The sequence below is a fragment of the Pleurodeles waltl genome, chromosome 3_1 (assembly GCF_031143425.1).
Source record: "Pleurodeles waltl isolate 20211129_DDA chromosome 3_1, aPleWal1.hap1.20221129, whole genome shotgun sequence".
NCBI classification, from domain to species: domain Eukaryota; kingdom Metazoa; phylum Chordata; class Amphibia; order Caudata; family Salamandridae; genus Pleurodeles; species Pleurodeles waltl.
In genome coordinates this window covers 9,556,604-9,582,910 of record NC_090440.1, presented here as the reverse complement: position 1 = coordinate 9,582,910, position 26,307 = coordinate 9,556,604, and the positions used below count along the sequence as shown (strand labels likewise).

General features: G+C 45.3%; 1 protein-coding gene across 14 annotated transcripts in view; it reads left to right on the top strand.

Moving 5' to 3' along the window:
- MADD (MAP kinase activating death domain) overlaps positions 1-26,307 on the top strand; it is a 639,440-nt gene that overhangs the window by 228,960 nt on the left and 384,173 nt on the right. For 13 of the 14 annotated variants that reach the window (XM_069221634.1, XM_069221639.1, XM_069221632.1 and 10 more), the window contains one exon: positions 9,933-10,044. In XM_069221634.1, the coding sequence (XP_069077735.1) occupies positions 9,933-10,044 (112 nt within the window). The remainder of the gene's footprint in view (positions 1-9,932; positions 10,045-26,307) is intronic. The other variant, XM_069221643.1, reaches the window with a different exon arrangement.

Sequence of the window (26,307 nt, the reverse complement as noted above, 5' to 3'; positions counted from 1 at the left end):
GGTCACAAATCCCCAACACATAACACCCGTGGGGGGAGACTAACCAAGTTTTACAAACATTGGGAGGAAATAACAACAGACACTTGGGTCTTAGCAATTATCCAGCATGGTTATTGCATAGAATTTATCAAATTCCCTCCAAACATTCCACCGAAAACACACAATATGTCAAAACAACATATAGATCTTCTAGGACTAGAAGTTCAGGCATTGCTTCAAAAAGAAGCAATAGAGTTAGTACCAAAACAACAAATAAACACAGGAGTTTACTCCCTGTACTTTCTGATACCCAAAAAAGACAAAACTCTAAGACCCATACTAGATCTCAGAATAGTAAATACATACATCAAATCAGACCATTTTCACATGGTTACATTACAAGAAGTAATTCCACTGCTCAAACAACAAGACTACATGACAACACTAGACCTAAAGGATACATATTTCCATATACCAATACATCCTTCACACAAGAAGTACCTAAGGTTTGTATTCCGAGGGATACATTACCAATTCAAAGTGTTGCCATTCAGAATAACAACTGCGCCAAGAGTTTTTACAAAATGTCTAGCAGTAGTAGCTGCACATATCAGAAGGCAGCAAATACATGTGTTCCCGTACCTAGATGATTGGTTAATCAAAACCAACACGCAAAAACAGTGTTCACAACACACAAATTACATCATACAAACCCTACACAAACTAGGTTTCTCAATCAATTACTCAAAGTCACACCTTCTGCCGTGTCAAACACAGCAATACCTAGGAGCAACAATCAACACAGTAAAAGGAATTGCCACTCCAAGTCCACAAAGAGTCCAAACATTCCAAAATGTCATACAAGCCATGTATCCAAACCAAAAGATACAGGTCAAATTAGTAATGAGACTCCTAGGCATGATGTCCTCATGCATAGCCATTGTCCCAAACGCAAGGTTGCACATGCGGCCCTTACAACAGTGCCTAGCATCACAGGGGTCACAGGCACAGGGTCAACTTCTAGATCTGGTGTTGATAGACCGCCAAACATACATCTCGCTTCAATGGTGGAACAGTATAAACTTAAACCAAGGGCGGCCTTTTCAAGACCCAGTGCCACAATGCGTAATAACGACAGATGCATCCATGACAGGGTGGGGAGCACACCTCAATCAGCACAGCATCCAAGGACAATGGGACATTCACCAAAAACAGTTTCATATAAACCACTTAGAACTGTTAGCGGTATTTCTAGCTCTGAAAGCATTTCATCCCATAATAACGCACAAATACACTCTTGTCAAAACAGACAACATGACAACAATGTATTACCTAAACAAACAGGGAGGAACACACTCAACACAGTTGTGTCTCCTAACACAAAAAATATGGCATTGGGCGATTCACAACCACATTCGCCTAATAGCACAATTTATTCCAGGGATTCAGAATCAATTAGCAGACAATCTCTCTCTGGATCACCAACAGATCCACGAATGGGAAATTCACCCCCAAATACTGAACACTTACTTCAGAATGTGGGGAACGCCACAAATACATCTATTTGCAACAAAAGAAAACTCAAAATGCCAAAACTTCGCATCCAGGTACCCACAACATCAGTCTCAGGGCAATGCACTATGGATGAACTGGTCAGGGATATTTGCGTACGCTTTTCCCCCTCTCCCACTTCTTCCATATCTAGTAAACAAGTTGAGTCAAAACAAACTCAAACTCATACTAATAGCACCAACATGGGCAAGGCAACCTTGGTACACAACACTACTAGACCTTTCAGTAGTACCTCATATCAAACTGCCAAACAGACCAGATCTGTTAACACAACACAAACAGATCAGACATCCAAATCCAGCATCGCTGAATCTAGCAATTTGGCTCCTGAAATCCTAGAATTCGGGCACTTAGACCTCACACAGGAATGTATGGAGGTCATAAAACAGGCTAGAAAACCTACCACTATACACTGTTATGCAAATAAGTGGAAAAGATTTGTTTATTACTGCCATAATAATCAAATTCAACCTTTACACGCATCTGCAAAAGAAATAGTAGGATACTTACTACATTTGCAAAAATCTAACCTAGCTTTCTCTTCCATTAAAATACATCTTACGGCAATTTCTGCTTACCTACAAATTACGCACTCAATTTCATTGTTTAGGATACCAGTCATAAAGGCGTTTATGGAAGGCCTAAAGAGAATTATACCACCAAGAACACCACCAGTTCCTTCATGGAACCTCAACATTGTCCTAACACGACTCATGGGCCCACCTTTTGAGCCCATGCACTCTTGTGAAATGCAATACTTAACGTGGAAAGTTGCATTTTTAATTGCCATCACATCTCTAAGAAGAGTGAGTGAAATTCAAGCATTTACCATTCAAGAACCATTTATTCAAATACACAAAAATAAAGTTGTTCTACGGACCAATCCTAAATTTTTACCAAAAGTAATCTCACCGTTCCATTAAAATCAAACGGTAGAATTACCAGTGTTCTTCCCACAGCCAGATTCTGTAGCCGAAAGAGCACTACATACATTAGACATCAAAAGAGCACTAATGTACTACATCGACAGAACAAAACTAATTCGAAAGACAAAACAACTATTTATCGCCTTTCAAAAACCTCATACAGGAAATCCAATTTCTAAACGAGGCATTGCTAGATGGATAGTTAAGTGCATTCAAACCTGCTATCTTAAAGCTAAAAGAGAGCTGCCTATTACACCAAAGGCACACTCAACCAGAAAGAAAGGTGCTACCATGGCCTTTCTAGGAAATATTCCAATGAACGAAATATGTAAGGCAGCAACATGGTCTCCGCCTCATACATTTACCAAGCACTACTGTGTAGATGTGCTAACTGCACAACAAGCCACAGTAGGTCAAGCAGTACTAAGAACATTATTCCAAACTACTTCAACTCCTACAGGCTGAACCACCGCTTTTGGGGAGATAACTGCTTACTAGTCTATGCAGAACATGCGTATCTACAGCGACAGATGCCATCGAACGGAAAATGTCACTTACCCAGTGTACATCTGTTCGTGGCATTAGTCGCTGCAGATTCACATGCCCACCTCCCCGGGAGCCTGTAGCCGTTTAGAAGTAGATCTTAAACTTTTGTACATTTGTAAATATATTACTTAAAACTTTATTATGTACATTCGCATTCACTCCATTGCATGGGCACTATTACCAGCATACACAACTCCGACCTCACCCTCTGCGGGCAAAACAATCTAAGATGGAGTCGACACCCATGCGCAATGGAGTCGAAATGGGAGGAGTCCCTCGGTCTCGTGACTCGAAAAGACTTCTTCGAAGAAAAACAACTTGTAACACTCCGAGCCCAACACCAGATGGCGGGATGTGCACAGCATGTGAATCTGCAGCGACTAATGCCACGAACAGATGTACACTGGGTAAGTGACATTTTCCATATGAGGATACACTGTTGTGTGAGTATCATTATTACCAGAATATGCAAGCGGAGAGGCTGTGACTGGCCCTAGAAGACCACCGTACAGTCTGGGAACTGAATACGAAGGAGGTACATGCCTGGAGCTAGGATACCTCAGGGTATTTGAAGTTGGAGCAGAAATTCCAGAGAGCAGGAAGCATAGCTCAGTATTTGTTAAATGAAAATGCCTGCACTTCTCTGTACGTCCAAGGGAAGCGAAGGGGAGCAAACCAAAAAAATTGTAGGGAAAAGTGAAGGGAACACAAAGTGTGAATTATGCAATTGGATTACAAGACACATCAAACACTGTCACCCGCCAAAGTGTGATTCTGTGCCTGGTGCTTAAATCATCCCAGCTCTTACTGACCCTGAAGTGTCCGAAACCTTCAAGTTCCTTCTCGAATGGTCCAGCTCTTCTAGAATGTTCTAGCTTGCCCCAGAACTGCTGATTGTGTTACTGTGACTCTAGGCTCCTTCGCCTCTCCAGCCGCCTCTGGGTGTCTGCCACAGTCTTCAAGAGTACCCCATAGAATGTTTCTATTGCGGATTCTGAGACTGCACGGCTGCGTTCCTGAAACGCAAGGCATGCTTCCCAGAGAGCATGATGTCCAGGATTCCTGACCCCATGGCACCTCCTGCAGTCAGTAGTCACTGGATAGTCTCTTGTGTGCGCCTTGTCTTGTATCACTGAGTGTCAAGGGCTCCTATCCAGTTGTACTCTGTGTATGTAACCAAGTTGTCCTCGTTGGTCACTTGACTCTCCAGGGGTAGGACAGTCAATCATTGTAGGTTTGTTGGAGGTGGTGCTGGGTTTTATAAGCTCAGATACAGCCTGTCACAGTAAATACGTTTGAGTAGATAAATCCAAGGTAAGCTGAAATGTATTTATAATGTTTACATGGCAGACGCTACATTTTCAGTAACATGGGCCGTGTGGCTGATGTTTTGCCGTGAGGCTGTGTTAGAATAATTTTCAACTCCAGAAGTCTTCAGGTTCATTGATAAACAAAGTTGAAGTCAGTGGCTTTAAGAAACAAATGAAATGCAACGCTGTAGCCTCACGAGAAGCCTCTGACTCTCTGGTTCGGTGGTCCCTGGCTGTGGGTTCAACACTGGACACTCAATGGGCTGAATCCCCACCTTGGCAAATACTGCAACCTGAAAAGCCATGACCCAGTTTCCTTCCCAGTAGAATCCATGGAGATGGTCAGGGTGTCGCTAAATGCTTTCCATTTCTTCTGCAGACTACTCAAAAACCCATATTGTCAGTGAGGGCAGGTGTAGTGATTAGTCAGCGGCCACTATGATCTGGTCTGGGTGTGGCAGACTTTACAAGGGGCCAGTTGTAAATATCTGGTCATGATTTGGAGGTTTTCCTTGTCAGAAGGGCACCCACATCAGGTATTTTTTACTCATCAAGCTACCATTCTGTGGGCGATCATTGCAAACCTCCAGGGACCATGATGAGCCCCTGGGGCTTCCTGTAGATAAGAAGGGCAGTGCTCAGTACTTGTAGTTTGCACCCCATATGGGATTTGGGGACAATTCCTTGGGAATCCTCCTCTTTTAGATTGGCCTAGAAAATTCAGTGCTCCCTGTCTGGATACTCTTGTCCAGCGGACTCTTCTGAAATTCACAAGGTCCTAGAACTCCTGATCTCGTAGCACATATTGCTGTAGGTTAACTTGCTTTGCACACTGCATCAATCCAGTGCTGGGAATGGAGGTTTGTAAGTTGTTTTCGTCAAAGAAGTTTCAAGTTGTAACAGAACTCCCAACTCCTCCATCAGCCCACAATGCATCAGGACAAAGACTCCACCACAGATTGTTTGCCTCTGCCATTTGGAGCCGCTGTTCCAGTACCAATTCTTCCCTGAATGCAGTTGTACATTTCCTACTCCAACCAATTTACCTGTGATTCTGGCCACACTTGGTACCTTGATCTTTGGAACAGGCTTGATGGGAGACGTGGCCGGCCCAGCGTCCTCTAAAGTGACCAGCCCCTGCAAATATCTTCAGGGCACAGACTTTTCTAGGGGCTTGGGCTTCATCTAACGGAGTGTATGTGGCCACAAACTTTCCTAACTCTTCAATAAATAAATGAATCGTCAAAAGACCCCTTTGTGCCACTGACCCAGCTTCTGAAGAGAAAAGGGCCCTTAATTTGTGGTCTACTTTAATGAGAAGTGATCTACTCCAATGTTCAGTTGTTAGGGCACAATTGGTGTTCCGCCCTCTCCCCCCAAAAAATAACTGCTGTTTGTGCCCAGCTCGAGAGGATGTCTGGAGGAGTCTAAGATCCGTTTCCTTTGCTTCTTCAGCCATAACCAGAATTGTGGTTAAGGGGCCTGAGTGGTCAATGCCTTTCTTTGGGTATCTGATTTGGTGCCACATAACCAGATACCTTTCAATGGGAGCCATTCAAAAGAGCATGGATGGAGAATGTCATCGGGATCCAGCATATGGGAACCAGGGTATTGGATATCATTAGTAGGGGCACCTTCTGTGGAAAGAATATCTGTGGAAGAGCCCCAAGGCCTCCCGTGATAAGAGTCCTCATCAGAGCCGACCGTGGAATTATCCCATTCCAAAGGATCTGGGGTGGAATGATTGGGAATCCTAGCAAAATGGTCATCTTCATATGAATAATCATTTTGAGGGGCCTCAAAACTGAGTTTATGTAAGTGAACTCGCTTTGGATTTAAAGCTCTCTAGTTTTGCAAACCTTTCAAGGTCAACCCTCTTGTTCATGCATCCTTCCGGCAGTAGCCTCACGGGGAGATTTCCCCAGTAGCCTCTGAGGTGGACCGAGGACTAAACACACCTCATAATTTGTTAAGAGAAGCAACCCATGTTCAGCTCCAAGGAAAGGAGGGGGGGACGCCCTTAGGTGGTTGCAGGGTCACTCGCGCACAACCTAGATACAGTGGCGAGTTACGGAAGGTGCAGCAAAGCCGCCCGTGACTAAACACTATCACGATATTAACCAAATGTAAATAAGTGTTATATGAAGTAAAAACAGTGGGGCAGATTCACGTATCGGAGCTTCTGCAGGAGCAGGGAAGAAGGGAGCAAGGACACTGGAGGAGGACTTCATGGACTACACTTTATCCTGATTGGTTGAATATTCGTTCTTTTCCCCAAGGTTCTTGCGAAATGTAGTCTGAGTAATATATGTCAGCTGGAGAAAATAAACAAAGAAGGTTGAGCATAGTCCTGTCCTCTGGCCCCAACATAGACTCAAAAATGTTGTTAATGTGAGTTAGTGAATTGGATTTCGGTAGTCCGCCCTGTCTCAAAAGAAAAAAAAAAAAAAAGTTACTCTTGAAGGGATCTTTTTTTTTTTTTTTTTTCCTCCAACTGACCCTGTCCACCACATTGAATTTGTCTCCGGCAACAAATCAAATAATTGGAACAGTTTCTGACCTTTGCCCCTTTCCTCATCTCAGTTGGTTTGTGTAAAGATTTACACTTTTCCATTTGATTAAAAAATGCTAAGTTATTTCCCTTCTAGTAGGTTCACTAATAATCTAGCAGCCCAGTTTAGCTGCTAGTTAATCTTGGTTTAGTGATGAAATCCATGAGACTCAGTGTTATATTAAAAAAAAAATCTAAAAAAAAACACAACCCTTACCTTCTCCTCCAGTGTGAATGTGCATTTTGCTCCCCCTTTGATAACAATGCTTCTGTGCGTCTGTGGCATGTGTTATGAATCTGCTGTGCTGAGGTCAGTCTAACATGAATGCCCACTTCAACGGTATGAGGCAATATCAAGGCCACCCTGAGGAGAGCGGGTCCACCCTGTGTGCGTAACAATGAAAGATAACCAGCGCCTCTCACCAGCTTGTTCTTGGCACATTGTGGAGCAGGAACAGAATTTCAATGTCCAAAACATTGTAGAGGACTGTGGCTCTGACAATTTAACCTTGTTCACGTATCATTCACCCTGTGAAACGTGACCGGGGGAGCCATTGGTTCGTGTGTGCTGGTCGGGTGTTGCTAGTGCATGGGTGATCATCTCCTTTTTTGCTCCGAGTTACCTGTGAATCGCCATTGTTTGATTACCCCCCCCCCCCCCACCCCACCCTCCCCCCAATTGTTTCTGCTGCACTGCTTTCATTTGCCATTTCTCTCCTATTTCCATCTTCACATCCTCATGCGGACTCGAGAATTCTTTAATGTTGACGTGGAAAGGGAGCCAGGCGAAGGTTGGTAAGACCACTGCTGACCTTTGACCTTGTAGCAATGATGTGTCAAAGGTCTTATTTGGTTGTGCCTCTTTTTGTGATCTTTTAGACTAAGAAGTGAGTTTAGTGACTCCACACCTGAGGTAGCTGTATTTAGAAAACTGCACCCCACTTATAGAGGAAACAGTAAAGGGGGGAGGCCCTCCATTCTATCCACTCTTTCACTTCTCTCCCTTTACCTCTCTTCATTTTTCCATCTGTTACTTTTCCTTTTTCACCTGGTGTCCTGCTTAGGAGATCGTGTGGTTTGGGAGTCTGATGTGGGCAGATGGCAGTGTACGTGTGCTGAGTATGTGAAGGTCATAGAGACCAGTGCTGACTTGTTACTACCAAGGGGGTGAGGCTTGTGACATGGCTTGGAGGATCTAGGGCACACTCCAGCCACCAAAAGCGAATTCAGGGCACAAATGGGGTCATGTAAGGGGAGAGAAGTGTTTGTGACAAGGTATGTCTGTTCATAGAAGTGGAAACATTCAAGCTGCAGGTACAAAATGGAAGACCCCGCACATTCCTGTTTCACAGAATGAGAGAACATGCATCCTTCTTCCACATAAAGGGCAAGACAGTGCCTGGGCTAGACAGTTCATGCTTGGGTCATGGAAGGAAAGAGCACTAAGATGCCAGGCATGCTGTTGGTCACAGACCAGAAGTGAAAGTGTATGATAGGATTGTTGAATGGGAGAACAGATTATACAAGGTCATAAAAGGAGAGAGTCATTGCCTGATTGGCTCATTCAGTGAGAGGGAGTATGAATTCTCTATTGAATGGGCAACACAGGATCTGCTGTGAATTCTTTAGGTACTGAAAGGGTCAACCAATGTACTCTGGAGTGAATCCATAGGAGTCCATGAGAGCTCGCTGAATGCATCACCAATGTACCGTTTCCTTACCGGGTGGGACCGTCTGTGCAGCTTATGCCACTAACGGGCGTGCCTGTTGATTGAGTTACACAGTGAGGGAGCCTGTGCATGCTTAGTCCTGCGGAGTGGTGCCCATGTATCCGTATTATGCAAGATTTACTTCAGAGTGCACGGAAGGGTTGGGCCTGTACACGCTTTACTCACTTAAAGGAAGAAAGGAAGTCATAGGATGAGAGAAACCACTGTACATAAGCCTCTGAATGGGAGCGCCTGCGTACAGCAGCGTTGATCGCTGAAGAGCTTTGTGCATACACCGCTACTTCCTGGGAGCCATTGTGTTCCTCTGGGGTACAGAACGAGCATGGTACTGCAGGCTTCAGTCGTGGAAGTGTTTGGGTGATATTTATTTGTATTATTAAAGGGTAGAGATGTTGTGCCATCAGTTCTCAGAAAGACTCCACCTGGCGCATGCTTGTCTGACTGAGGCAACAAATCTGCTTATAATATTAGAAGGAATGAGACGGGTCATCCTTGTGTAACAAAGGGGGGGGGCAAGCCGACCAAGAGACACAACTGTCCCTCGGCCTGTAGCAGGAGGGAGCCCGAATGTGTGTACTTAGCAGAAGGAGCGGTCTAGTGCGTGAGTGTGTCTGAAGAGAGACCAGGAGCACAAGCAGGTTTTGTTCGAAGTAGCACCTCTGCATTCCTCTGCAGACCATGTCTAACGCTTAGCATGCTTCACAGGCGGGCAAATGCGGGTGGTAATGGGCTGGGCTGTGGTGGAAGTGGGCGAGGGTGGAATAAATGATTGGGGAGATTGCTCCACACTAATTCTGAATTTTGTGTATTAGTATTTGGGCTAAATACTATAATGGAGATTATGGCTGACGCCGGCCCGACTGCCAGTGAAGGTGGGTGTCCTCGCGACATGCGCTCTGCATGCCGTCACCCTACCCCCAGCATTCGCTACCCAGCAGTGTCACGTGGTCTGTGTCCACCCCATCATGCAGTGTGTTTGTGCTATGGGTTGCTTTCATGGCTCTGCATTCAGACCAGCGTCTCATTTCTCTTATTCCAACCTTTTGTTTCTCTTTCCTCATTCTCCATTTCTTCATTCACTCCTCCCAGTGTCTTCCTCCTTCCGTTACTGTTTCCACTGGTTTTGAGAGATGCTCTTGACATCCAGGCTGCTTTTACTGGGTTGTTTTGCTTCCCCCGTGTGGTCTAGAGTTTGTGAAGTTTCCTGAGTGTGTTGTCTTTTTTTGTGATGTTAGCAAATTGCCTCTTCATGCTGTGAATCATGTGTCATGTTCTACTTTTTCTTTTTTTCTCCTTCCTTTCCAATCCGTTTCGGAAGTATCAGCAATCAACAAACGAGCACTTGTAGATCAGAAGTCTTCAGTTATTAAGCACAGTCCGACAGTGAAAAGGGAATCTCCATCACCCCAGGGACGAAACAACAACTCTAGGTATGACAGTCCTGAGTGGCTCATCTTGGGAGGTAAATCCATTGTGACTTTTCAGAGTCCTAGATACAATTCATACTGCTAGGGAATGTTCTGCTGCATTGAAACTGATGTTCCCTCTGTTTCCCCAGACCGTTATCTTTCGATAGAGGTCAAGGGTTGACAGAGAATGAAGACTTCGAGTCCTGTAAGACAATCCATGTTGATGACAATTTGCACAATGGATAACAGCAAGAGTATCCTCGCTGCAAAACCTTCTGATGAGATGTCTTATGTTCTCCAGTATTGGATCTTTCATAGATTCACATGCTTGAATCATCCCGACGTCGAGGTGGGAGTCCCACAGTAACTTTAAATCTATATAGCAGTAAGTTTACTACACTAGGCCTCAGTGGCCATGGATAGGCACTGCTTTCGCCTATCCATGTTTTAAAAAAAAAGACCCACACCTGACCTACAACCAGTCAGGCGACAGCACCCTCTATACCACTCCCAACAGAGGCTGATTCCCTCAGATTTTCTACTGCACGTCGTGTGAAAGGAGTGGCTCTGAGCTCTGCTCACCTTCTATTTTTTCTTACTGCACTGACAGAAAAATTTCAGTCAGATATATCGGATTTTCAGTTGGACATGATGTCCCAGCATACTAAAAAAGGACTCTTCAGAATTTGTGACACTTGTGGGAAGAAAAGACGTCATATTGATGACTCGCACAAGAAGTGTATATACTGTCTACATCCAGATCATAAGGTGAGAGATTGCAAAATATATCACACTTTTACTCAAAATACTCTTAAAGTCAGAGAAGGGAGACTTTTACTATGGCTGCAGAGGCAAAAAGCCATGGAATGCCCTTCTGATGAGTGAGGCCTCCTCACAGATCTTTCAATCTCTTAAAAGGCCTAAAAATAAAGAGAAAGAACTTTAAAAAAATCCAAGCACCTTTCACTGGAGCAGAAAGGTCAGGAAAGCTATGCTTCATCAGCCCAGAGTCATTCAAAGGCCTTAAAGGTTCACTCAAAGCCTACCACTCCATGAGTGAAGAAAGCACCCCCAAAAAGTGCTTCACTGCCTTTAGCGTCGACAACAAAAATAAATAAATTCCCTCTAAGAGTCTGACAAAAAATCCACATTGACGGGAAAAAAACATTGATGACACATTCATCGGCGACTGCGTCTACAATGACGACCACAATCATGTCAATGTTTACCACAGCGTTGTCTCCTATGATTGTCATGTTGTCGGAACCCGTCGTCGAGGGACACAGGAACAAAAGATCAGTCGACAAACACCTTAACAACAGATTTGACAACACCCCTCTTAACGTTAGCGAGCGAATCCCTAGCAAAGACTGAGAAAACAACATTTTTGCAGCTGTCATTGATAACAGTGAGGAGGAAATTCTCTGCAATTTTGCCAATGCATACTTCTCCAAGCAAGGTGTTAACATATCCTCCTCAACACCTTTTAGACGGGCATGATGTATATCCCCTTCGCAGAAATGGTCTAAAATAAATTTGCACCCCCCCCTTGCCTACGGGGTCGCTCCCCTTGCGTGACATTGGCACAAAAAAAAAAAAAAAAAAACGGTGCCTAGTTGTTTCTGCCCCCCTTGGGGGCAGATTGACCTACAATCCGCCGATTTGCCCCCAAGGGGGGCAGAAATGGTCTAAATACAATTTGCCCCCCAGGGGAGCGAACCTTGCCTAATGGGTCGCTCCCCATCTCTTAAAAAAATAAATAAAACAAAATAAATTTGCCCTGGCGCCTAGAGGTTTCTAATAACAATAGGCCGATCTGCCCCGGGGGGTGGCAGAAATGGCCAAAAATAAATTTGCCGCCACCCCCGGGAAGCGACCCTTGCCTACGGGATCGCTGCCCTTGCGTGACGGCGAAAAAAAAAAAGATCCCTGGTGCCTAGTGGTTTCTGCCCTCCTTGGGGGCAGATTGACCTAAAATCAGCCAATCTGCCCCCAAAGTGGGCAGAAATGGCCTAAATACAATTTGTCCCTCCAGGGGAGCGACCCTTGCCTTGCGCGTGCTGACGTCACAGGGGGGGTGAGGGGGTGGAAAGGGAAGGGCTTCCCCTTCCATCCCTGCCTTGGTGGGGTGGGGCGGAACCCCACAGAGGGAGCACGAGCACCGTGCCTCAGGACGTAACCATTACGTCCTGGGCACAGAAGGGGATATTCTCAGGACGAAGGCTTGTTTGGGGTAGTCCGCAGTCCAGCGCAGCTCAACGTCAAGTGTCAAGATCTAAAAGATGATGATGATGACGATCACTACCAGGACAACTACTACTTGGCAAGAGACCAGGTAGATCCCTCACATTCTGAATACGGCAATAGGGATACCTCCATAACTATGCCAATGTGATTGGTAACAAATCTTCAAAACATTTTGGACGGTTACTATAGAAGATTTCCACCCTCAGTACCGGCAACACCGGTTACACAACCTTATAAACGGGAAGCAGTACCAAAGACACCATTGGGTGAACTCCACTCATTCCAGATGTTGCTATGCCTTTCAACCAACCACTCCAGGATGACCCTCAAACCACCGACGAGGCAAGAGAAGGAGAAGTAGTAGATACTACACCTAGTGAGTGGGACGGATATCCAATACCTACTCCTTCGGCGCCTTCCGCAGTGCCTGTAGATTCTCCACCCGAAGATCTAGGCGGATTCCATAACCTGCTGGAGAGAGCAGCTAAACATTCTGAGTAACCCATCCAAACTAGGGAGACAGACTGTTTCCTCTGTGACTTTAAAGAGCCAGCAAAGAAGCTTGTGAGAGCTATATCCATTGTAGTCTTATATGGGACGAAGGCCTAAAAGCAGTGAAGAATCCAGCTACAATAGCGTCTCAAAAACCACGTTTAAAGAAGAAATATCAAGCCTCAGAGGATTCTCCAACTTTTTTACTAGGGAATCCTAAGCCGGATTCCGTGTTCTCTCAGGCTGCACAACGCCGCTCAAAGAATCCCTCTGTGCCAGTATCCTCCCCCCCAGATGGCGAGGGACGTTGTCTCGATAATATTGGCAAAAAGTTCTCCTCTGTTGCAGCAATAATGGTAAAAGCTGCAAATTCTTTAACCATTCTAGGCAGGTATGATAGACAAATGTGGTTAGATATATCTACACACATCGACCACCTACCTGAAGACGCTAAGCTGAAGGTAAAGAAAGTACTATAAGAAGGGGAACGGATTGCAGCAGAAACAATTGATTGTGCATTGACATCTCCCTAACGGGATTGAGGAAACTGGCAGGAGCAGCAGTGTTGTGCAGGCCGGGTTGGCTGAAATCCACCTCCTTCAGACCAGAGATGCAGAGCAAGAAAACTGATATGGCCTATGATGGTGAATGCCTCTTCGGCAAACAGGTAAATGAAGCTTTACAGTCTATCAAGGCGGGCACGGACACAGCCAGATCTCTGGGCACATTCAAGTACAAAAAAAACCTTTTAGAGGGGCTAGAGGCAGAGGAACTTATTCCTTTAGCGGTAGATACCAACCATATAGGCAACAGTATTAAGCAGGCCAAACAGGCTATCAACCACAATATGGACAACAGCAATACAGATTACCACCAACAGCTGCGTACAAGCACCCTACAAGAGGAAGGCTTTCAACCTGTGGCAGAGAAACAGGCAGAAAACAATGACCGCATATTGATACCAGCACCCTACCCCACTCTTGTATCAAAGATTGGAGGCGGCATAAGTTACCACATCCTTCAGTGGTCAGCGATAACATCAGACAAATGGGTACTAGATAGAGGATCCAAGGGACATACTTCAGAATTCCTCCAGAAGCCTCCAAATACTCCTCCATGAGGACCTTCGCCTCCACGTTTAAAGCAACGCCTCATGGAAATATCTTCCATGCTGTACAAAGGCGCATTGGAGATCGTCCCACCTCTTCAGAGAGGCTGGGGGTTTTACTCCCGCTTTTTTCTGGTGAAAAAACCTTCAGGAGATTGGCGCCCCATTTTAGATTTGCGAGCCTTAAACAAGTTCCTGAAAAAACAGACGTTTTGTATGGTAATACTTCAGGATGTTCTCGGCCTCTTAAATATTGGAGATCACATGACATCTCTAGATATCCACGATGCGTATTTTCATATCCCAATACATCAAAATCATCACAAACATCTCAGTTTCAAGGTAGCTGGTATGCATCTATTGTTCAGGGTCCTACCTTTCGGGGTAAAGACAGCCCCCAGAATCTTTACCAAAGCGCTAGCCCCAGTAGCAGCTCATCTAAGAGAACTAGGAATACAGGTTTTTTCCATATTTGGACAATTGGCTCATAAAGGCATCAACACAGCATCGGGTGGTGCAACACACGTCCATTTGCCTGCAATTGTTCAAATGTCTGGGCCTTACCATCAACCATGAAAAGTCGCATTTCCATCCCACAACAAGAATGAATTTCCTGGGAGCACTACTGGATACTACACGAAGCAAAGCATTTCCATCCTGGGAGAGACACCGAAAAATCTGCAAGATGGCTCACAAGCTCTCAGCAAAAAAGTTTGTTTCAGTATGGATGTACAAGTCATTCATAGGAATGATTTCTTCATGCATTCTGCTGTTCAGAATTGCGACTACGTATGCGGCCACTGCAGGAGCAGCTAGACAGCCAGTGGTCCCAGGTGAATGGCTCCTTGCAAGATCAGATTATAATCACTTCGGGAGTAAAAACTGCAATGTCTTGGTGGACAAAAGCATCAAATCTGTCCAAGGGCCTTTCATTTCTGCAGCAAGTTCTGAATTTCAAAATACCAACAAATGCCTCCCTCGAAGGTTGGGATGCCCACCTTCAGGATTTGCATATAAGTGGCAACTGGATGCAAACAGACAAAAAGCTTCACATAAACCAACTGGAGCTAAAGGAAATCGATCTGGCACTAAGAGCTTTCTTGCCAAAAATGTAGAAGTCAACAGTCCTCATAAGAACGGACAACACCACAAGTATGTTGTATCTGAACAAACAGGGAGGAACAAAATTATTAGTTTTCTTGCATAAAGCCCAGAGCATTTGGAAGTAGACCATAGAAAATCAAATTCTCTGAAAGCGGAACACGTGCGGGGACAATCCAACCTCCTGGCTGACTCGTTAAGCAGAACTGTCATCCCATATCGCGAGTGGGAACTCGACCAGCAGATTCTCGACCAGCTTTTCCAAAAATGTGGCAAACAGAATCCAGACCTTTTTGCCACAAGTGAAAACAAGAAATGCCCATATAATGCAAGCTGGCAGCCCCAAAAAGGGTTGTGGGGAAATGCCGTTTTGATCAAGTAGTCAGGAATGTATGCCTATGCTTTCCCCTTGTTCCTTTGGTTCCCAGGGTGATCAGCAAGATGAAAACAGAGGGATGCCGTCTCCTCTCCATAGCACCCAAATGGCCCAGACAGTTCTGGTTCACAGAACTCCTTCTATACTCGGAAACAACCACATGTTCAACTCAGACAGAACCCGGCCCTGCTGACCATGAACCAGGGCCAAGTCAGACATCCGGACCCATCGTTTCTACACTTACCGGCCTGGCTCCTGAATTCACTGAGTTTTCCACCTTAAACATTCCACCAGAATGCAGAGAAATATTAGCTAAAGCCAGGGCTGAAACTACCAAAAAGGCCTATAAGCTTGAATGGAAGCACGCCTGCTTGTGGGATGTCAATTCAGGAATCCATGCTACGACATCGCTGCCGGAGCAAATACTTCCTTATTTGCTACACTTAGCAAAATCTGGACTTTCTTATTCATCATTAAAAGTACATGTAGCGGCAATTTCAAGATTCTGATGCTCTCAGGATGGTCCCTTGTGACACTCTTCCAGAATTGTAAAACAATTCCTCAAGGGTCCTTTTAGAGCCTTTCCTCCGGTGTGAAAACCTCCACCGTTATGGCTTTTAAATGTAGTGCCAGGGCAACTCGCGAAGCCGCCATTTGAACCTATTCACAGGTCAGAATTAAAGTTCCTTACTTGGAAAACATCACTCTTATTAGCTCTCACATCAGCAAAGAGAGTGAGTGACATCCAAGCCTTCACCATCAAGGATCCTTTTCTTCAGTTCGCTTCAAACAGTGCCACACTTCGAACAAATCCTAAGTATCTGCTGAAGGTACCATCAAATTTCCATCTGAATGAACCAGAGACTTTACAAACGTTTTTTCCCAAATCCGCAAACAGTAGCGGAAAATAGTCTACATTCGCTGCATATAAAGAGATGTCTAAAGTTTTCTCTTCAAAGAATGCATCAAATACGACAGTCAGACCAGCTGTTCGTAGCATATGGAGATGCAGGGAAGGGCTGTGCTGTATCTAAACAAACCATCGCCAGATGGATTGGGTTGACTATACAGTGTTGTCATTCCCAGGCAGGAAAGCCTCTACGCAGTAAGGTTAAAGCCCACTCCACCAGAGCTGTAGCCACATCCACAGCTCTATTTGTTGGAGTGTCTCTACAACATATCTACCGGGCAGCAACATGGTCTAGTCAACATGCGTTCACGCAGCACTACTGCCTGGATGAGACGTACAAAACAGACACAGCCGTTGGGCAAACCGTGCTAAGACATCTATTCCATTAAGGTGAGCCTCTGGGTTTTCCCACCGTCCACTTAGTGGGTAGGTTATCAACGCTTGCCTAATAATATTATTATTTTTATTATTATTAATATTTATATTGTTATTGGTATGAACTATGGTTATCATTATTATTATTATTATTATTATAACCAGTAAAGTTATGGTCAAAATAAAACTTACTGCTTACTATTCTGATGCAAGCATGTGAATTCATGAAAGATTCAATACTGGACAAGGTAATTGGTTACTTACCTGTAACTATGGTTCTCCAGTATTGGTATCTTTCATAGATTCACATGCAACCCACCCTCCTCCCCTCAGTGGCTCCCCTCAAATATGAAACTATATACTTCACACTAATACTAGAAAATCTGAGGGACTGTGCCTCTGCGGGGAGTGTTCTACAGGGCGCTATCGCCTGACTTGTTGTACTTCAGATTTGCATCTTTTTTTATATAGAACATGGATAGGCTATATCAGTACCTACCTATGGCCATTGAGGCCTAGTGCAGTACACTTACTGCTATGTATATTTAAGGTTACCTTGGGACTCCCACCTCAACAACATGGATGATTCAAGCATGGGAATCTATGAAAGATACCAATACTGGAGAACCATAGTTACAAGTAAGTAACCAACTTTATTATTGGTGATTATATAGAGCACTAATTACTTGTGAGGGCATCCAAGTATTCTTCAGCCAGTGTGTGGGGCTAGCCTTGAAGGACTTACTCGAAGAGTCAGGTATCGCTAAAGTCAGGCCGAGAGGAGGTGGCTCTGATATGTTGTGGGAGGGCATTCCAGGCTTTAGAAACCAGGGATGAGCAGGCTTGGCCCCTGCTTTGCTTTTGTGTATGTGAGAGGGGCGTGTGCTAATGAGACTGGCAGAAGGGGAGGTGTCTGGAAGGTTGGTCAAAGCGAATGTGGGTGATCAGGAAGACGGGGCCTGTGTTTTGGAGTGCTTTGTCAGTTTGGGTGAGGAGTTTGAAGTGCGTACGCTTGTGAATTGGGAGCCAGTGCAGTTCCTTAAGTTATGGTCTTATTTGGGCTTGATGTCGGAGACTGAGGACTAGTCTGGTAACTGTGTTTCAGACATCCTGCAGTCTTCTTGTGAGCTGGTTGGTAATGCCGGCGTAAAGGGCGTTCCTATAGTCTAACCTTCTGATAATGAGGGCTTTGGGTAATCATTTCATGTTCCTGATGTTGTTTTATAGCCACTTGAAGAGTTTCTTTAGCATTAGGGTTTTGAAGCAGTAAGGCCACTATGTTGACTTGGAAGGCCATGTCCAGTTTGTTGTCTGTGACAATTCTGAGGTTTCTTACTTATGAGCAAGGCATGGGGGTAGGTTATAGGTACCAGGTGGAGTCCCCTGATGCGGCATCTTTCCAATACCACCACTTCGGTCTTGTCAGAGTTCAGTTTAAGGCAGTTCATTTTCATCCAGGTGGCTACTTTGATCATGCGTGTGGTGAACTTGTTCCTGGTCTTGTGCTTGTCCATGAGCGACAGTACCAGTTGCATGTCATTGGCGTTTGTGAAGATGTTCATGTGAACCCGTACGATGTCAGCCAGTGGAGTCATGTAGATGGTAAAAAGCGTCTGGCTTAGTAAGGTATCCTGCGGGACTTCACAGATAAGTTTGCGTGCTTCAGAGTAATAGGGGGGCATGTTGATGGCTTGGGTTTTTCCAGTGAGGAAGGAGCAGATGCATTTGTATGCATGTCCCTGGATACCTTTTTCTCTGGGTTGTCGGATTACAGTGGGATGGGGGATGGTATTGAAGGCTACTGATAGACCTAGGAGGATGAGAGCTGCAGTTTCCCCCCGTTAAGGATCATCTGGATTTCATCACTTGCTACTCCAAGGGTGGTCCCATGCTGTGGTTGGGTCTAAATACTGACAGTGTGGTGTTTGTTGAGTTGGTTGTAGAGGTGCTAGTTGATGGCTTTTTTTAACACCTTGGCTGGGTAGTGAAGGAGGTATATCAGTCACAAGTGGAGGGCGTTGATGGCTGTACTGATGGAGGTGTTGAGGATCGGGGTGAAGGCCTAGCTGATAAGGATCTCTCCTTTGTCCAAGGTGTTGTGGTTGGCAGGGGTCGACCAGGGCCCGGAGTGTAAGTTCCTAATAATTGTGATGTCCTCTGTGCTGATGGCGTCTCATGTGGTGATTTTGTTGTTTTTGTTGCTGGGAAACTTCTGAAGAGAGTCAAGGGGTGCGGTTGCAGTGTAAAATTGCGGCATATGCTTGCGGGTTTGCTGCGAAAGAAGTTAGAGCGGTCATTGCACAAACCTCGTGATGGGTTGATGTTTCTGGTAGCAGCTATGGGTGTGGTGAAGTCTTTGACAATTGTGAAGATTTCTTTGCTGGAGCAGTTTCAACTAGGGTCTTCCTCTTAGTTTCGTGAATTAACTGGTGGTACCTATTCTTGGCAGCTTTGAAAGTGTCTTTTTTCACTTCCCCTTTGCTTGTACTTCATTAATGTGGCGGTTGTTTATAGTTTTGGTTCGTCATACTGAGGACTTCCGTGTACGAGCTGGACTGTCTTCTAGTTTTTGCTTTGTGGCTTTGTTTCATGGTGGCTAGAGTGTGGCTCTTTGTTGTCGTGCTGGGAGGCCTGTGGGTTCTGGTTTGCTCTTGTGGAGAGAAGTCATCCAAACCACCTGTATGAGGCTGTTTCAATGTTGGTGTGCTGGGCCTGCTATGGGATTTCTTCAGTGTTGATGGATGGTGATTGTAAAGCTGACTGTGATGTGGTCAGTCCAGTTGATGGGTCTTGGTGTGTTAATCACGAGTTGTTGAATGATGTGAAGACTGGATCTAGGATGTGTCCGGTAGTGTGTGTGGGCTCTGTGGCACATTTGGCTCATCCTGGCTTTCTGAGTTTGTCAAGAAGGGCGGCTGAGTTGGGGTCAATCTGGTCTTCTAGAAATAAATTGAGGTCTTCTAGGAGTTACTGTAGTTGATTACTTGTGGGGTGAGAGGTCGTCTTTTTTAAATGAAAATTCATTGAATTCTGGCATTTTTAGTCTTTTGTAAGCTGCAAACATAGATATATATGTTTGATGGCATGTGTAGCTGCAGATACGCATGTTGTGCATTATCCTGCCATCTAGTGTTTGGCTCGGAGTGTTCCAAGTTGTTTTTCTTCGAAGAAGTCTTTCGAGTCACAAGACCGAGGGACTCCTCCCTTTCGGCTCCATTTTGCATGGGCGTCGACTCCATCTTAGATTGTTTTCTTTCCGCCATCGGGTTCGGACCTGTTCCTCTTCGCTCCGTGTTTCGGTTCGGAAAAGATAGTTATCCATCGGAAAATTCAACGGTATTGTTTGCGCTCGGTACCGGGTTAGTGCTAACACATCGACACCGAAGAAAGAAGAACTCCGGCGGCCCTCCGGGGCTTCCATTCCTCAGCGGAGCCTGGTCGGTCCGACCGCGTCCATTTTCAAAACTCATGGACCGGACCCCCTTCCGCTTCTGCCCCAACTGCCACGCTAAGTATCCTTATACAGACCAACACTTGGTCTGTAATCTGTGTTTGTCCCCCGAACACAAAGAGGATACTTGTGAGGCCTGTCGGGCATTTCGATCCAAAAAGACACTGCGGGATCAAAGAGCTCGAAGACTTCAGATGGCGTCGACACCGGCCGGGCACACCGACGTCGAAGAAGAGGAGACATTCTCCATTCGAGATTCAGACTCGGACGAGTCCGAGAGTGGGCACCCGAAGACACAGCAAACTGTGAGTAAACCAGCCCCGGCAAAAACTCACTCGAAAATAATGAAGGCCAAGGGGACGCCACCGCCAGCAGGCCATGGCTTAACCCGAAAACACAGTGACCAAACATCGGCACCGAAAAAGACCTCCCAACAGCCGAAGACATCCGACTCCGGTTGAGATACCGGCTCCGAACAGACTCTGCACCGAGAGTTTGGCACACCGAAAGTCAAAAAGGTTTCCTCGGAGCTGAAAAAGACTGTTGAAAATATTTCGGTGCCGAAACATGCAGCCTCGGAACTGAAACAAAGCTCCTATACAGAGGAACAAGGCCTTTCCACACAATTACAAGGTCACAGATTTGAACGAGAACTGGGCATGGGAGAGCCAGACCATAGCCAGAGGAGGCTACATATACAAAAAGACACGGGGAAAATCAGAACTCCTTCTCCAATAAAAATGAAGCGGAAGCTCGCATTCCAAGAGGCGGAAATGCAGCCAAAGGCGAAAGTGGCAAAAGAGAAAACACCACCACAGTTTTCGCCACAACAATCGCCAATACAGTCGCCACATCTGTCCCCGGTAGCAACACCCCCAATGATGCAGTCACCAACACACACGGGGATAAGCCAAGATGACCCGGATGCATGGGATTTGTGTGATGCACCGGTCTCTGACAATAGTCCCGAATGCTACCCGGCAAGACCTTCACCACCTGAGGACAGTACTGCTTACATGCAGGTGGTTTCCAGGGCAGCTACATTTCATAATGTAGCGTTGCATGCAAAGCCCATAGAAGATGACTTCTTGTTCAACACCCTGTCATCCATGCACAGCCAATACCAAAGCTTGCCAATGCTGCCAGGCATGTTAAAACACGCCAAACAGGTGTTTCAGTACCCAGTCAAAGGCAGAGCCATCAGGCCTAGGGTGGAGAAGAAATATAAACCTCCCCCTACTGACCCTGTGTACATCACACAACAGTTAACTCCTGATTCGGTGGTAGTAGGAGCAGCCCGGAAGAGAGCAAACTCACAAACTTCTGGAGACGCACCACCGCCCGACAAAGAAAGTCGGAAATTCGATGCAGCAGACAAGAGGGTGGCAGCACAGGCAGCCAATCAATGGCGAATTGCCAATTCTCAAGCTCTTCTGGCAAGATACGACAGGGCACATTGGGATGAAATGCAACATCTCATTCAACACCTTCCCAAAGAGTTCCAGAAACGTGCCCAACAGTTTGTCGAGGAGGGCCAAACTATCTCCAACAACCAAATAAGGTCGGCTATTGACTCAGCAGACACACCGGCCAGGACAGTAAACACGGCGGTAACCATTCGGAGACACGCATGGCTACGGACCTCCGGATTTAAGCCCGAAATTCAGCAGGCTGTGCTAAATATGCCTTTCAATGAACAACAATTATTTGGGCCGGAGGTGGATACGGTGATAGAAAAACTTAGACACGGACACGGCCAAAGCCATGGGCGTGCTCTACTCCCCACATAGCAGAGGCACTTTTAGGAAGCCGCACTTTAGAGGGGGGTTTCGGGCCCAAACCACAGAGCCTTCCACCTCACAAGTCAGACCCACATATCAGGGCCAATATCAGAGAGGAGGATTTCGAGGACAATATAGGGGTGGACAGTTCCCTAAAACAAGAGGGAAATTCCAGAGCCCAAAAACCCCACAAACCAAACAGTGACTTCAATGTCACAAACCCCCACCACACAACACCAGTGGGAGGGAGACTTAAAGATTTTTACCACAACTGGGAACACATAACTACGGACGCATGGGTCCTAGCCATTATCCAACATGGTTTTTGCATAGAATTCCAACATCTGCCACCAGATGTGGCTCCAAGAGCACACAATATGTCCAAACACTTAGACCTGTTATAACTAGAAGTCCAAGCACTGTTGCAAAAAGAAGCAATAGAACTAGTACCCAACCATAAAAAAGGAACAGGGGTTTACTCCCTGTATTTCCTAATTCCAAAAAAGGACAAAACACTGAGACCCATATTAGACCTCAGAACACTGAATCTTTACATCAAATCAGATCACTTTCACATGGTGACACTTCAAGACGTGATCCCCTTGCTGAAACAGGACTACATGACAACACTAGACCTCAAGGATGCGTATTTCCATATACCCATACATCCTTCCCACAGGAAATACTTAAGGTTTGTAATTCAAGGCGTACATTACCAATTCAAAGTGTTACCATTCGGCATAACAACAGCCCCAAGGGTATTCACAAAATGCCTTGCAGTAGTAGCTGCACACATCAGAAGACAGCACATGCACGTATTCCCTTACCTAGAAGATTGGTTAATAAAAACCAGCACTCAGCAACAGTGTATTCTACACACAAAATATGTCATAGAAACCCTTCACAAACTAGGGTTCTCTATAAACTACCAAAAATCAGATCTACAACCCTGTCAAATACAACAATACTTAGGAGCAACAATCAACACACAAAAGGGGATTGCCCTCCAAGTCCACAAAGGGTAAAAGCCTTCCAAAATGTAATACTAAACATGTACCCAAACCAACACTATCAAGTGAGGTTTGTGATGAAGCTTCTAGGCATGATGTCTTCATGCATAGCCATTGTCCCAAAAGCAAGACTACACATGCGCCCCTTACAACAGTGCCTAGCAACCCAATGGACACAAGCACAGGGTCAACTTCAAGATCTAGTGTTGATAGACCGCCAAACACACTTCTTGCTTCAATGGTGGAATCCTATACATTTAAACCAAGGGCGGCCATTCCAAGACCCAGTGCCTCAGTACGTGATCACAACAGATGCTTCCATGATAGGGTGTGAGCACACCTCAATCAGCACAGTATATAGGGACAATGGGACGTTCACCAAAAACAACTGCATATAAATCATTTAGAGCTGTTAGCGGTGTTTCTAGCATTGAAAGCATTTCAACCTCTAATAGTCCACAAACACATTCTTGTCAAAACAGACAACATGACAACAATGTATTACCTAAACAAACAAGGAGGGACACACTCATCACAACTGTGTCTCTAAGCACAAAAGATTTGGCATTGGGCGATTCACAATCACATTCGCCTAATAGCGCAGTATATCCCAGGAATTCAAAACCAGTTAGCCGACAATCTCAGTCGAGATCACCAACAAACACACGAATGGGAAATTCATCCCCAGATAATACAAACTTACTTTCTATGCTGGGGAACACCAGAAATAGACCTATTCGCAACAAAAGAAAACACAAAATGCCAAAACTTTGCGTCCAGGTATCCACACCCTCACTCCAAGGGCAATGCGTTATGGATGAACTGGTCAGGGATATTTGCTTATGCTTTTCCCCCTCTCCCACTCCTTCCGTATCTGGTAAACAAATTGAGTCAAAACAAACTCAGACTAATACTAATAGCACCAACTTGGGCTCGCCAACCATGGTACATAACACTACTAGACCTGTCAGTAGTACCTCATATCAAACTACCAAACAGACCAGATCTGTTAACTCAACACAAACAACAGATCAGACACCCGAATCCAGCATCGCTCAATCTAGCAATCTGGCTCCTGAAGTCTTAGAATTTGGACATTTAGACCTTACACAAGAATGTATGGAGGTCATTAAGCAAGCTAGAAAACCTACTACAAGACATTGTTATGCAAACAAATGGAAAAGATTTGTTTATTACTGCCATCATAATCAAATTCAACCACTACACGCTTCTGCAAAAAACATTGTAAGCTATTTATTACACTTACAAAAATCAAACCTAGCCTTTTCTTCTATCAAAATGCATCTCACAGCAATATCTGCCTATCTGCAAATTACACATTCAACATCACTCTTTAGAATCCCAGTCATCAAAGCATTTATGGAGGGTTTAAAAAGAATCATACCCCCAAGAACACCACCAGTTCCCTCGTGGAACCTCAATATTGTATTAACACGACTCGTGGGACCACCATTTGAACCCATGCACTCTTGTGAAATGCAATACTTAACCTGGAAAGTAGCCTTCCTAATAGCTATCACATCTCTTAGAAGAGTAAGTGAAATACAAGCATTCAGTATACATAAACATAAAGTGGTTCTCCGTACAAATCCAAAGTTCTTACCAAAAGTTATATCACCGTTCCACCTAAACCAAACAGTGGAACTCCCAGTCTTTTTCCCACAACCAGACTCAGTAGCCGAAAGAGCTTTACATACGTTAGACATCAAAAGAGCATTAATGTATTACATTGATAGAACAAAACAATTTCGCAAGACAAAACAATTGTTTGTAGCCTTCCAAAAACCTCATGCAGGAAATCCAATATCCAAACAAGGCATTGCCAGATGGATAGTGAAATGTATTCAGACCTGCTATATTAAAGCAAAAAGAGATCTGCCTATTACGCCAAAGGCACACTCCACTAGGAAGAAAGGCGCCACAATGGCCTTTCTAGGAAATATACCTATGACAGAAATCTGTAAGGCAGCCACCTGGTCTACGCCTCATACATTCACAAAACACTACTGTGTAGATGTGTTAACAACACAACAAGCCACAGTAGGAAAGGCTGTATTATGAACATTATATCAAACAACTTCAACTCCTACAGGCTAAGCCACCGCTTTTGGGGAGATAACTGCTTACCAGTCTATGCACAGCATGTGTATCTGCAGCTACACATGCCATCGAACGGAAAATGTCACTTACCCAGTGTACATCTGTTCGTGGCATTGCACGCTGCAGATTCACATGCGCCCTCCCACCTCCTCGGGAGCCTGTAGCCGTTATAAGTTGATGAAAACTTGTAAATTTGTAAATATATAATATTTTTTATACATATTATGTACATACATACTCACTCCATTGCATGGGCACTTTTACTATATACACAACTCCTACCTCACCCTCTGCGGGGAAAACAATCTAAGATGGAGCCGAAAGGGAGGAGTCCCTCGGTCTCGTGACTCGAAAAGACTTCTTCGAAGAAAAACAACTTGTAACACTCCGAGCCCAACACTAGATGGCAGGATAATGCACAGCATGTGAATCTGCAGCGTCTCATGCCACGAACAGATGTACACTGGGTAAGTGACATTTTCCATATATATGTTCGATGGCATGTGTAGCTGCAGATACACATGCTATGCACAGGTCCTGCCATCTAGTGTTGGGCTCGGAGTGTTACAAGTTGTTTTTCTTCGAAGAAGTGTTTCCGAGTCACGGGATCGAGTGACTCCTACTCTTCGGCTCCATTGCGCATGGGAATCGACTCCATCTTAGATTGTTTTCTTTCCGCCATCGGGTTCGGACAGGTTTCTTTTCTCTCCGGTAGTTCGAGTCGGAAAAGTACTACAAACTCTCTAAATTCGTCGGTATTGTTTACGATCGCGTACCATCTATCATCAACACTTCGGTACTGGCGGATACAGCTCTCTACTTGCCCTTTGGGGCACCTGTGACCAACTCTGGCCTGGTCGGCCCGACCAAAGCCTTGTCGAAGCCTCATGGACCGGACCCCGTTTCGATTCTGCCCTGGGTGCCACGTCAAGTTCCCGTATACGGACCAACTTCTAGTCTGTAACCTGTGTCTATCTCCAGACCACTGAGAGGATGCTTGCGAGGCCTGCAGATCCTTCCTCTCGAAGAAGACTCTACGAGACCGAAGAGCGCGAAGGTTGGAAATGGCGTCGAGCAGCACTGAACGCCTCGCCGCAGAAGAGGAGGAGATGATGCACACCGCAGTCTCCGTTTGGGGGTCCGACTCCGAGCACGAGTCCGACAATGACAGACCAATCGCAGCGGGCCAGCACCTGAGTATGCCTGCCCCTGCCCCGTCCAAGCCCAAACACAAGGCCTTGGGGACGCCACTGCCAGAAGGCCATGGCTCCACCGGTAAAAAGACTGCCGGTGACCAAACGACAACTTCAGC